Here is a 13,720-nt window from a genome sequence, read left to right on the forward strand (position 1 = left end):
CATTTGCCGAGGAGGGTACCACTGCCACATCGCAGGACCACTAAAGCAGGCCGGGCACCTCCAGGTCTTGGCCATCCAGAGGCCGCCCGTCAAGGTAAAGACAATCAACAGGCTGTGTCCACCTCTGATCTGGATTTTGGGGTCTACCAATACGTATGGGCAGAGTTTGGGAGGTTAGGGAAATGGACTTGCACAGCCTGGGCAAGCGTGTTATTCCGTTCTAATTCACTAGTGTAAATTACCTCCCCAGAATGTGCCTTCCCTGTGTCTCCTTGTTATGATGAGCAATGTTTGTGTCACTCGGATGTGAAATTGGATTGTTTGTACAATTGCAGCAAGAAATCCCCCCTCCTTTACTCGAATCCTCCAGCTACGAAGGCCAACACACCATCCATCTCCCCCACCGACCACTGCACTCGCATGCTTACCCTCAGCGAACGGTGCACAAGGCCACCCATACCTCAGTGAACACTCCCCTCACTCAATTCAAAGCCATTCAGATAACGATCTGCCCTCACATCCCTGCGACCAGAGTGGACAAACTCACAACCATCGCCAGCAGACTGCTTCTGGCATGCAGCTGCCCACCCACTCACCCTGTCCAAATCACACCGAAGCATCTCTGCATCCTCCACACATTTCAGCCTCGCAACCAGCACCATTTGCAAATTCAGAGACACCACGCCCAGCTCCCTCATCCAAATCACAGACACGCACCATGAATAACTGGGATCGCAGCAACGACCGCCACAGCACCGCTGTATTCACTGCCTGCCATTCGGTAAAAGACCTGCTCATGACCGCTCCCTGATTCTTGTCTGCCAACCAGTCTTCTGTCCATCTCTGACTCTGTCCGATTCTGCCACTGCTTCCCAAGGGCTCAGCTAACAAATGTTCCAAAACGGAATCCTGAATTCTCCACAGCACCGATGTCAGGCCGACTGGTCAACAACTCCCCGCCTTCTCTCTAAATCCCCTTGCAAATGTTGCCGTTCCGTTAGGTAAACTCCAACCCGCAGTAACTTTACCCAACACTATAGAATCTCGGAAGATGACCACCAGGGCATCCACCACTTAAAGGGCGACCTCCCCAATGACACTGGGACGTAGACCATCAGGCCCCAGGATTCCACGGCTCCTCAATCCCATCAATCCCCCCAACACCAATTCCGTGCCCATACTGGTCCCATACAGCTCCTCCCTCTCACTCTATACCCTGCTCCCCAACATTTCTGGCACGCCACCTGCGTCCTCATTTGTGAAGTCAGAACCAAAATATCCATCTAGTTGGTCAGCCACCCCTCCGTTCCCAATCATAAATCCCCTGCTTCTGACTGTAAGAGACCCGCACGTGTATCCACCTACCCTTCCCTCCTCTGCAGAAGCGTTAGCAGACAGCTGATATGTTCCCGCAAGCCTACTCTCACACTCCACCCTCGCCTAATTAATCAATACCCTGGTCTTCCCCTGATGAACTCTAAAGTGCTCCAAATCTTAATGACTTTTTCTTTTTTACCCCCCAACATGTCTGCCTCTTCCTTTGAACCAACACTATCCCCAATTTCCCCTGTAAGCCATGGTTCGGACAGCATTTCTATCTCTCCTTTGTGCCAGACATGAACAAACTACTGTTGGAGCCCACAGAAGCGCCGCCCGAATATCCGTCACTGCCCATCCACCGTCATCCCTCCAAACAACGTTTCCAAATCCAGCATAGGCAGGCCGCACCCCATACCATCGTCGCCTCCTCCATTAACTTTCAGGGCCCTTGTTTCAGAATCAAATACGTCACTCTCTATCATCATGAAGAACTCCACCATCTCATAGTCGCTCATCCTCACTGTTGAAGAGTGAAAGTGTAGAAGGACTGGATGTCCGCGGAAGGAGAAATGTAGAGGGACCGGATGCCAGGGATGAATGAGGCGGCCTGGACAGGCTAGATGTCCGACTGAGTAATGGGAATGCAGACTTACTGTGTGCCTGGCTGAGGGATGAAAGTGTAGAGGGAAAGTGCATGCTGTTGAGCGTCGGATGTGCAGAATAACTGCATGTCCTGATGATGGATGGAGGTGAAAAGTGACTGCCGGTCGTATTGCGGGATGGAGGTGAAGTGAGATTTGTCTTCCTGGTGAAGATGAAGGGGTAGAGGTTCTGAATACCCTGCTGGTAGACGGAGGTGCAGAGGGAGTGAATTTCCTCGTGAGGCATGGAGAGGTGGAAGGACTGTGTGCCTTGGAGAGGGATGGAGATGTGGAGGGATTTGATTTCCAGCTGGGGAATTGAGGTGTAGAGGGACATGATATCCTGGTGAGGGTATGGTACACAGAGGCACTGCAAGTCTTGGCGAGTGATGGAGGTAAAGAAGGACTGAATGTCGTTCTGAGGGATGTCGGCATAGTGAAACTGGATGTGTTGTTGAACAATGCATGTTCAGAGGGACCAGTTGTATCGCTGAGGTATGTGTGTGTAGACGAACTGGATGTCCTGCTGATGGATGGATTTGCAGGGGGACTGAATGTCGTCGTGATGGATGAGGCTCAGAGGGATTGGGAGACCTGGTGAAGATAGAGTTGTAGGGGGATTGGCTGTTCTGCTGAGGGAAGAATGTATCACTTTTTTATTCTTTCGTGGTATGCGGGAGTCAGTGGTAAATTCAGAATTTGTTGCTGATTGCTAATTGCCCTTTAATTATAGTGTTGTAAGGAAGGGAATTCCAGGACCCTAAACCATCGACAATGAAGGAACGGTGATACAGATGTAGTTCAATGTCCTGGTTGTTATAGGGGAACTGGATGTCCATTGTGAAACATAATTAGTGAAGGCCAGGATACTGGATAAAAACAAAAAAACTGCAGATGCTGGAAATCCAAAACAAAAACAGAATTATCTGGAAAAAGTCAGCAGGTCTGGCAGCAGCGGAAAAGCCAGGATACTGGAAATGGTTAAACATGTTGCGTAATGTCGGAAGAGAATTTTAAAAGTCTTTCCAAAGATTAGTGATAGGAAGAAGTGGGAATGATGTGTCGGACAGCGACACCATTTTTATAAAGGCATTTGCGTGGTATTGCATCACTAGCTAGGCCACTATATCCTGCCCATTGGCAATTGCCCTGATATTTATGGTGGAAGCCAAATTCCTGTGGTGTAGATACATTCTCTGTGCGGCTCGGAGGGATTTCCAGTATTTTTGCCCATTGGCAGTAAAAGAACGAAGAGCGTCTTGAGTGTTACGGAAATTTGGAAGGATGCGGAATATGCTCGAGTACAGTGTGGCGTGAGGGTGAATTAGTTTTCAGTGTGCATAACTCCAGTGTACATGGCGTGTCGAGAGTGTCTGGGGAAGGATGGCTTGATGTCAACTGTTGGTGTCTCGCTACAGGTGAAGACTTGGACGAAATTCCAAACTGCTGGTGATTCCGATCCGGCAGCTGGAAGATTGGTCTAAAACACCAAGTGCGATTATTTTTCCACCAGCCTTTCAGAGAAGGAAGAATTTTGGCCCTGAGCGTACAGTGCTCAGCAAGTTCACAGGGACAGAACACAGAGTGCTAGAGCTGAGGGTTTACTTAATCACTCCGGCCCATGACCCTTTCACAGACAGGAAAAATGAGCATTGTTTCTCTCTCAGTCTATGATATGTCATTATTTGAACATTTTTTCTCTATTTTGTGCTGTATTTATTATAATGGTGGCCCTCAGCATGTGGTCATGCCTGATACAATCGCCAACCTCATGGAACTATAATAACTGCTGCTGGGGATAGTGCACGGTGATTTGTTTCTCCTGAGTCAGTTAGTACTGAGCTCCAATGATGGGTAACTGAATAGTAATTTTATAGAAATAAAGCATTGGAGACATACTGAATTCTGATTGTTTTCCTGCCTCCCTCCAGACTCGATAACCCGAGAGTTATATGTTGTGCTGTCAAGCAACATCGTGTTGTTTTGAGCTGCTTTGAGAATGCAGCTCTCTCTGTACCCGGTATGTGGCAGTGTAGAGAGAAAGTACATTAAATGGATGGAAAACAGATATTCCATTTATTTCTCTGTTCTAATACTTCTTTTTAAGGCATTTCGGAAAAAAAAACAAATCTTAGAAAATGGAGCTGAAAATAACTTGTAATGATAGTCATCGATTCTTCAATTCTCTTGATGGGTTGTATTGTCGATACAGCGGAGTGTGGTACAGTTTGATTATATACATGAAAATGCGCGAAAAAATCCCTTTGTCCTACAATTCTGATTAGACAGTATTTATTCATACTTTTTAAGATAATTTATAGATTTAAGAAACGAATCTAGATGTCTCCACACAAGGTAACGTTTGCTTTTTTTTCTCAAAACATGTTTATGTCGGAAAGGTAAGCATCTTCGAGATGGATGTATTCTTTGAAAACTTAAGGGCGTTCCCTCAGATTTTACACAGCGAGTCACACACCTGGGGCTTCGCATCCTCGATTTGTCGATGTATTTTACCTGAAAGACGGGTTAAAATAGTATTGCTTTAGAGTGTGTGATGCAACTATGTCCACCATCATCGAAATGAAGGCCATGCATTCATTTTCTTCTTCAGAATATTTCCAAATCAACTAGAGTTTTGTTGTTGTTGTTGTTGTTTCTAGAGAAACAAAAAACAGCAAGTTCTCATTGATAATTTCAGCATCATTAAAAGCATCAGAACAACTCCATGTAATGACATGGTAAAAACCAGAGAGGGCTGCATACTCCCCAACTATGCGGAACAAGCTTGTAGCCGGTAATGAAGCATTGGCTTTACCAGATTAATGTATATGTTGTAAAGTTTGAGCAACACCCTCACTGCTTTCTGGGGACAGATTGGGTGGGCTTGTGAAGGTTTCAAAGAGGACATTGCCATTCATATCAGGAATGGGAGGGGCCGATAAGGCGTGATCAAAAATAACCTGAGTGTTATGCACTTAGGATGAACATATTATTGGTTAATAATGGGCTGAGAGCGGGTGCATTTCCGGTGTCTGGTGTGTGTGTGCGCGCGCGAGTGAGCATGTGCGTGGGTGTGTGACAGCAGCATGAAGAGGTTAGAATTTATTTATTCATGAGTGAAAGAGAAAAGGTGTTTATTTTTGCCCGGGCTGTGTTGTGCCGCTGTGAGGCAACAGACGACGACCTGCAAAGTCCGATGTTTCATGTTTAGCACTCGACGTATTGCCGCTTGGGGTCTGAACAAGTGAGAAAAATACACCCAACAGCATTAATATTATTAACGACTAAAGCCAACTCGAGCCCAATCAGTCTAGTCTCCATCATCAGTAAAATCAGAAGCGTCTCATGCTTAGCAATCTCCTGCTCAGTGACGATCAGTATGGGTTTTAACGGGGTCACTGAGCTTCATTATTATTTTCGGCCTTGGATCAAACATGGACAACAAATCTGAACTGCCAAGGTGAGGGGACAGTGACTGCCTTTGAAATCAAGGCGTTATGTGACCGAGCGTAGCCCGAGCAAAACTGGAGTCTTTGGGATCCAAGGGAATGTAAAAACAAACTCGCCGTTGCTTGGAGTAATATATACCACAGAGGAAGATGGCTGTGGTTTTTGGAGGCCATGCATCTCAGTTATAGGGCACCACTGCAGGAGTCCCTTAGAGTAGTGCCCTCGGCCCAGTCATCTTCAACTGCTTCATGAATGACCTTCCTTTCATCAGAAGGTGAGAGGAGGGGTTGTTCGCTGTAGATTGCACAATGATCATCAACATTCACAACAGCTCAGGTTCTGAAATTGTCCATGACTAAATGCAGCACAATTTACACAATATCCACTCTTGGGGTGAAATGCGACAAGTAGCATTCACTCCACCAAGGTGCCAGACAATTACGATATCCCACAAGAGAGAATCTAACCAACACCTCTTGACATTTAATGGCATGCTCATCTCTGAATCCTGCTATCAAAATCTTGGGGCTTACAATTGACCATCAATTGAACTGGAATAGCCAGGTAAACACTGACTACAAGAGCATGTCAGATGCTGGAACCCTGAGGCGAGCAACTCAACTCCTGACTCCAGAGAACCTGTACATAATCGACAAGGCACAAGTCAGGAGCCTAATGGAATAGTCTCCACTTGACTGGACGATTGCACCACCAACAACACCCAAGAAGCTCGTCAACCTACAGAACTAGGAACTCTACTTGATTGATACCCCTTCCACAAACATTCCCTCCCATCACATCGACGAATAGTAGCATCAATGCGCACCATCTGTAGGAGGCACTGCAGAATCTCACTAATGCCCCTGTGGCAGCACCTTCTGAGCGCCGGACCAGGGCCATTTAGATCGACACGGGTATAGCATACATGAGATCACCAACATTTGTAATGTCCCTTCAAGTCACAAGCCTTTCTGACTTGGAAATTTATCGCCTTTCCTTCTGTGTCGCTGGCTCAGAATCCTGGAATCCTGTGTCCAACAGCACTGAGCAGGTACCTACAATAGCGGGGCTACAAAGCTACAAGAAGGAAGCTCACCACAACCTTCGCAAAGACAATTGTGTTTGGGCATTAAATGCTGGCCAAGCCAGCGACGCCCATATCCAATAAATTAATGAAATAAATGGTATCACCTCAAGAGGAGCATACACCAAACAAATGTTTGTTCCATCGCCAATATGAATGAACTTTAAAACAGATCCAGTTCATTCCGCAAATGTGAGCAGGTGCGGGAAGGAAAACTCAGAAGTAATCATCTGCTCCGAAGTCAGTGGCGGGAGGTGGAGGAGGCCGATTTCTACCAGAAGGAGGAGGAAAATCAATTCAGGGATGTTTCCAACGCATCCCTGAAGATACACAACTAACCCCGTGACTTATCTGAGAACGCTGTTGGCCGCAATCCAACAAACACAAACGTGCATATACTAAGTCGAGATGATGGATGGAGCGCACAACCCTTCGAACAACCTGTCTACCAACCTTTCAAGCAGCGCGTATCCCGTTAGTGAGAGACTCCGCAGATCATCCAATGGACTATCAGGCATTTCAGAACCGATATAAGTAGAGAGTAAGAAAGTCACCAACAATACAGAGGACAGGCTGAGGAGATAAATAAATCTCTATCTCACCCAGAATTCACATATCACCGCCGGCACTTTCCCGTGTGAAGAAATCATCATGAACACGGTCCAGCAGCAAGTGATCGCACTTAGAATCATTGTCTGTAGTCTTAGCATCGTCGTAATCGCGGAGAGCTGGGAGGAACAAACGACTTTCATTGAAATTAATTGCTAACAATGAACAGTTAGAATAACATTGAGACTTGTCAACAAAACAATTAGAAGAGAGGACAGTGGTTCTATTGCGCTAACAGAGGAGGGAGCTTAAAGTGTGGAGAATTTTTGGAACCATTCGCGTCACAGTATTTTTATTTTATGTTTTGATGTCACGTGTCTCACTGACCCATTGATCTCGACAGCCTGCGTGCGTATTTCACATTTCACAGATTACTGGGCCTTGTGATGAAACTAATAAGATGATATGTACTCTAAATGAAACTATTTCACGCCGTTATATTATTGAGTACAATCACGTGATCTTGATATGATATTGTATCAGCCTGAAAGTATTTTAGAAGCGTTTTCATCTAAAGTCACTGTAATAGCTGATATCATCGTCCGTGCTACTTTACTTGTATTCGTTCTTTTTAATACTTCATATTCGATTGTAGATCTTACTGAGTGTGAAGGATGAAAACCAGTTGGTCGGAAGTAAAAGTTTACCCACCCTGAATACTGGAGGAGTTCTCGTCAGGATTTTGCGATCCAAGACTTTTGAAATCCAAAACATGGCTGGTGTAATATTCGATATGATTGAGCGAATCAATGGAAGCAGAAACTGTTAAAGAAAGGGGAAAAAAATACTTTGGTTATTGGAGGAATTATTTATGTCATTATAGTGTCATCACGGTACAGAAGTAAACAGCCCTTTGGAGTAGAGTTTAAAATAAGTAACCCCCTCCCCACAACTCCGCTTTCCATTTCATTATCAGAGACGTTAAATCCGTCCTATTTGAGGGAGGAGAAAGGAACTCATGGGCAATGGAACCAAAAAGAGACCAACAAGCATTTTTTGATCCTTATTTTCAGCATTTTTGGATTCCTTTTGCTCCTAACACGGTTTCCAATCTTGTAAAGTGCTTTGAGCCTCATCAACTACTCCTCTATATCTTTAAAAATATGCTGACCAGAACCCTAAATTATACTTCAAATTCCCTCTAACTAATGTTCGATCGAGGTTCAACAGAATAATATTGTTATTTAAGCACATCTATCCAGAAATAATAGATAGTGTTTGTTTTGGCTTTTTACAGACTGATCATTCTCCATCGATTTACTTTCTTTATTTATTTCCCTGAACCCCTGGATTCCACGATTTTAACATTTAATTCGGATTCATTGTTACAGACCGAAAATTAATTCTTAGTTTATATACTAGATTGTAATTCCCCATAATTACTTATGTTGATATTCATTTGCCAATCGTATGTTCTTTGCCGCAAGTTTAATAATGTATGTTTTTAAAATGCTTTCACTACCCCCAGCCCAACACAATTTGTTCAATAGTTAAATTTAGAAAAAATATCATTTTTATCCAAAGTCTGAATCGTTCAGATTAATTTAGAACAACAGTAATCCCAGCAGAGACGCGTTTTAAATACCCATTCCCACTTTCCTCCCCCAACATAACTACCTTGTGTACCACTCTCTGTTTCCTGTCTTGCAGGCAGCAGGCTACCCATTCTCATAGGTGTCACTTTACTGCATATAAATGTGATGAATACGAGCAAACAGTGATTTCAAGATCGCCAGATGTCCAAAGCTTTTTACAGCTAATGGATACTTGTGATGTATCATGACTATTTAAATATGGGAAATGCAGCAGACAATTTGTACACTAAAAACTTTCCACAGGCAATCACAGCGATGTGCTAATTAGCAGATAATCTGACTTTGTGATTTTGCTCAAGAGATACATATTTGTCTGTATACCAAGGGCAGGTCTAAATTATCCAGGAGAAGACATTTTGGTCACCACTTAAACAATGACTCTGAAAGAGAACACGGCCAAGAAGGCATTAGCCGCTCATTTCTGCACCACAGTGTCAGCGTTGAAATTTCTGATCAAGTACTGGAGTGGAACTGGATGCCGGAGGATATTGATTCAGAGGCAAGATTGACACCCACTGGGCAATAGCTGAGAGGTTAGCACTTGTCTTATCCATCGGAATATTAAGTGCACAGTTCCAAAATTATTTATCGAATCCACAGATTTTATGTCCTCACTGCTAACCTTATCTATGCTGTTAACTTTTTCAGCATTTTGCTGAAGTTGCTGATGTGACAGTTCCCATTATGGAGTATTTGCTGACTGCGCTTTTGGTTGTTTGATGCGAATTTGTACCCTTTTCCTCCTTTGTATCAATTTAATTAGTTTTTCTCCCACCAACGTTCAGATAACGGATCATTCTTCCCTGGAAATTTTCCTTCTCTATATTTAATTTTACATTTAATATTAATTATCTGCCAGGATCGTGGCACTACCACCGCTTGAAATTAATTGGTTAATCACTGTAATTGTGCCTCTGCTATCTTATAATATTTTTCCATAATGATTGGATGCAAATTGTTATGACCCGTGCTTTTTTGGTAAGATTTTTTTAAACTTTCTTTTTAAGTTGATTTTAAATGAAATTTTGTCACTCCTAACCTAATTTTCCAAAGTCATGCCCTCTTACCCCTGGTGAATACTGAAATAATGTTGTTGATTAATATTTCTGATATTTCGTGAATGCTGCTCTATTCTTTCAGTTCCTTTTTGGAACACGGTCATGACATACTGACCGACCATTTCTTTGTGCCGTTAAATATTGTACTAACTTGCTAGATGGTCCACGATCATTTCATTGATTAGTCATTATTATCACCGTAATTACATTTGTCGTCTTTCTTCGTTTTCTCCCTTATGCTGCTTTGCCACCACGCCGCTTCCCATCATTGTTATTCTTCGCTATTTTATTGTCATTTCTTTTTTTCTGTGTGCTCTTGTTCCCAATGGTTTGCCCCAGTATTTATCATATTCTTATTAGTTATTGAAATATGATCCCCTGGATTCGGTTGAAAGTAGTTTGAATGTATTTTCTTTTTCATTATAGATATTCATAATGTTGGATCAATTATTCCCGAATGTGATTCCCGGCCCCTGAGATCAGCGGCCCTGTAGACTATCATAGTTAGGGAGAGTGGATTGCATTTTCTGTTCAATAATCCTCTCTTTGTATAATTTAGTCAGTCAGATACCTAATGGAGGCAGTGAGCAGTCCCTTGGGAAGTTGGAAACACCGATCTGCTCCCTATTTTCTGCCAAACGGCAAAACACCCTTTGAGCAGCACAGAATTTTGGGATATTTGAGGAGCTCATCACTCTTCTCACATAACAGAAGCACACGGAGATCAGAAACTTTCACATGAGTAAAGTGAGCGGAATCCCTGTCGGGCCCATTCATTGCCCTGACTTTTAAAATGGGTAAACGGAAATGGAATCCCCCAGTGCAGACTGGCTTTGCAATGGAAGTTACAAACCTGAGCCACGGGTCAGAGCGGGATCCTTGACAGGCGGAATATCTTCAATTTCTTCATAAATTGCTTGGTACAAATCAATTGGTGTACCCCAACTGCCAGTGACATAACCTGATGGAGACAATGCGGAGGGATTAACAATTTGTTTCGTTTTACCTTTGTTTAATAATAAAAGTGTTTGCAAATATTAACACAAAACTGATGGCGAAAGTGAATGCAGAAAGTCAGTGAGCTGGCTATGAAGGATCTTTTGTTAAGTAGTTTTTTTTACGAGAGAGCGCGTATCCATACGTGTGTGTGAGAGAGATAGAGAGAGATAGACGTTATGTGTGTGTGGCTGTGTCTGTGTGGGCGTGTGCGTGTGTGGGTAACCGCATGGACGCGTGTTCAACTCCACCAGACTATGGAAAATGTAATTAAGGTCGGAAAAGACGAAACTAGGCGTTTTCGGGAGGAATGAATTCCAGCTGAAAACTCTGTTGTGAGACCCAAGGGGATTTTAGCTGAAGAGAAGCTGGGGAAAATGACTGAATTCTGCTGAATTCAGGTTGGAAAGACGAGTGAGGAGCTGACGTTTCTTTTATGTATCGCAACAGTATTAAAATTAATTTGCTGTGCGCATCGAACAGGAGTGTTATGGTTGTTCAGGTCAGAGTAGTTAGTTAAGTCAGGGTACACAATATTCATAAACTGGTGCTTAAAATCTCATCAAAGTCTCCTGCCTCAAAAGTGTGGATCGATTCTGGCTATGGAGATCGAGATTGGGCATCTGGGCAGGTAAACGGAAGGACTGGACGGACACTGATTGGATAGACTTCGATTGACGGAAACATCATGACTGGGCACTAAGTCTAAAATGCTTCAAATAACCTTCAGATCGATGGCTACAACAATTGATTGACCTTCAGACACAGTAGCGGTGGATCAATTAGGACTGTGAATGTGGACAGTCAAGTGACTCTTCCATTTAAATGACACATTTCACTATTTGACCGAGTATTTTGAACGAGAATACACGCTAAATCGGTTAACATTAGTTTCCAACATGACAAGTGACATTCAATGGAAAAGGGCAATAAAGTGAGTTCTCGTCAGCGTATCAAGCATGAAGGCGCCTGAAAAAAAAAACTGGAGCCAATAGGATTCAGGGGGAAATCTTCGCTGCTCGAAGTCAGAGTGAGCACAAAACAAGGGGTTTGTGGTTGTTGGAGGTCAATCATCTTTCAGTAAATGCACATTAATACAGGTGCTCCTCAGCATAGCGTGCTAGGACCAACGATCTTCACCTGTTTCATCAATGACCATCTCTTCATCTGAAGGTCATGAGTGGGTATGCCCACTGATTATGGCACAATGTTTATTACCAGTCTCGAATCCTCAGCTACTGCAGCAGGCCATGTCCACATCTAGACAGACATGGACCATATCCAGGCCTGACGTTCATAGTGGTGAGTAAAATTTGCGCCTCACTAGTGCCAGGAAATGGCCATCTACAATAAGGTGTGATCTAACTGTCAGCCTTTGACAATCAGTGGCATCACCATCACAGATTCCCCCGCTGACAACATCCCGGGGGTTTCCATTGACCAGAAACTGAACTGGGCTTGTGATATGAATGATGTGGTGACAAAAGCAGGTCAGAGGCAAGGAACGCTTCTGAGGAACTCAACTCCAGATTAGGCAAATCGTTTCCATCATCTACAAGGGACAATCAGGAGTGTTCCTGAATATTCTCCACTTGCCTGTTTGAGTGCAGCTACAACAAAACTCTAGAAGTTTGCCCCAATCCAGAATAATGTTTTCCGCTTTATTGGCACGATATCCACAACCAATCACTCCCTTCACCATCGACTTATAGTGGCAGGAGTGTGTACTGTTTACAAGATGCACTTGAAGAATCCAGCAAGTCTACTTAGACAAGACCTTCCAAAACCACATAAACAACCAAGGATAATGACAAGGGAAGCAGAGACATGGGAAAACATCTTCCTGGAAGTCACCCTCCAAGCCTCTCACCATTCTTATTTGCATATTTGTCGCCATTCCGGCATGGTCGCTGGGTCAAATCCTTACACTCCCTCTGTAAAAGCACTGTGGGTGTACCTACGCAACATGGATTGCAACGGATCAAGAAGACATCTCATCACCACTTTCTCAAGGGCAATTATGGATGGGCCATGAATGTAGGGCTGCCAGCGAGGCTCATTTATCATTCATGAATTGAAATAAAAAATAAAAATATCCGAGAATTAATGTGAAGTCAGTGGTAATATTTGACCTCACCTTTCCTTGATGATTGTCTCCGCATTACCACAATTAGTGCGATGAACTCACAGATCAACAGGATCCCGATTGTTATACCGATCACAAGAGGGATGGAATTGATATTGTCTTCATGTTCTTAATGAAATGTTAAAGAAAGATTCAACTGGGACACAGGATGCTATGTATTGTTAAATAGTCCACATTCTGAAACACTAAGATTAACTTCAGAATTTTTTTATAAAACAAGCAAATGTCAATCATATCAGATCATTCTGGACATTAGCCTTGACATGAATACTACTTATTCATAAGACCAACCTGCGGGTGTGAATGGAGAAACAGCCGACCACAATTCGGGACCTATGGTTTATTATGCAAAAAAAGATAGAACTTTAATTTAGAAAGTGATCTGTTGTTCATCGTTTACGAATTCATGAGACATATTGAGCGAACATTCACCAACCTCCAATCTCACGGCCCCAACCCGCCCCGTTCTGCACTACCCTTACCGGAACAAATCACACTGGCGTCTTCCTTGTGATCACAGTCAGGCTGAGCAGACGCTGAAGAAGGACAATCGGAGAGAAAGGATTCGCTTCCGGTACACCTCACCTCATCAAACCACATGTCACCTCCACCCTGGCCAAAAGCGGCCCCTCCTGCGGCAAGTAGAGCAGAGCCACAACCCAGCTGTCTGCAGACAACATTGGCATCGGCCATATCCCAGGAGTCATCACACACCGTGCCCCTGGTGTTTTTGTACAGTATCTCCACTCGTCCGGAGCATCTGCTGTTACCTCCAATCAGGTGCAAACCTACACCCGAATCTGTCAATGATAATCAATCAC

General features: G+C 43.7%; 1 protein-coding gene across 1 annotated transcript; it reads right to left on the minus strand.

Annotated features, from left to right (window-relative positions):
* Nucleotides 1-4,112: 4,112 nt before the first annotated feature.
* Nucleotides 4,113-13,646, minus strand: LOC144691333 (galectin-3-binding protein-like). The gene is made up of 5 exons (XM_078559337.1): nt 13,382-13,646; nt 10,611-10,718; nt 7,756-7,866; nt 7,098-7,223; nt 4,113-4,475 (listed from the first exon to the last, which is right to left on the minus strand). The coding sequence occupies exons 1-4, from the start codon at nt 13,590-13,592 to the stop codon at nt 7,105-7,107; spliced, it is 549 nt and encodes a 182-aa protein (XP_078415463.1). The 5' UTR covers nt 13,593-13,646; the 3' UTR covers nt 4,113-4,475; nt 7,098-7,104.
* Nucleotides 13,647-13,720: the final 74 nt, after the last annotated feature.

The sequence above is a fragment of the Cetorhinus maximus genome, chromosome 16 (assembly GCF_964194155.1).
Source record: "Cetorhinus maximus chromosome 16, sCetMax3.hap1.1, whole genome shotgun sequence".
In the NCBI taxonomy this organism is placed as follows: domain Eukaryota; kingdom Metazoa; phylum Chordata; class Chondrichthyes; order Lamniformes; family Cetorhinidae; genus Cetorhinus; species Cetorhinus maximus.

Excerpts from the sequence above, each read along its gene's own strand:
- LOC144691333 (XM_078559337.1), bottom strand. The coding sequence starts at position 13,592 with ATGGCCGATGCCAATGTTGTCTGCAGACAGCTGGGTTGTGGCTCTGCT. Across the intron at positions 7,867-10,610 it reads CGCTCTGACCCGTGGCTCAG|TTTCTGCTTCCATTGATTCG; the intron begins GTTTGTAACTTC and ends TTTCTTTAACAG. Across the intron at positions 7,224-7,755 it reads GAACTCCTCCAGTATTCAGG|CTCTCCGCGATTACGACGAT; the intron begins GTGGGTAAACTT and ends TGTTCCTCCCAG.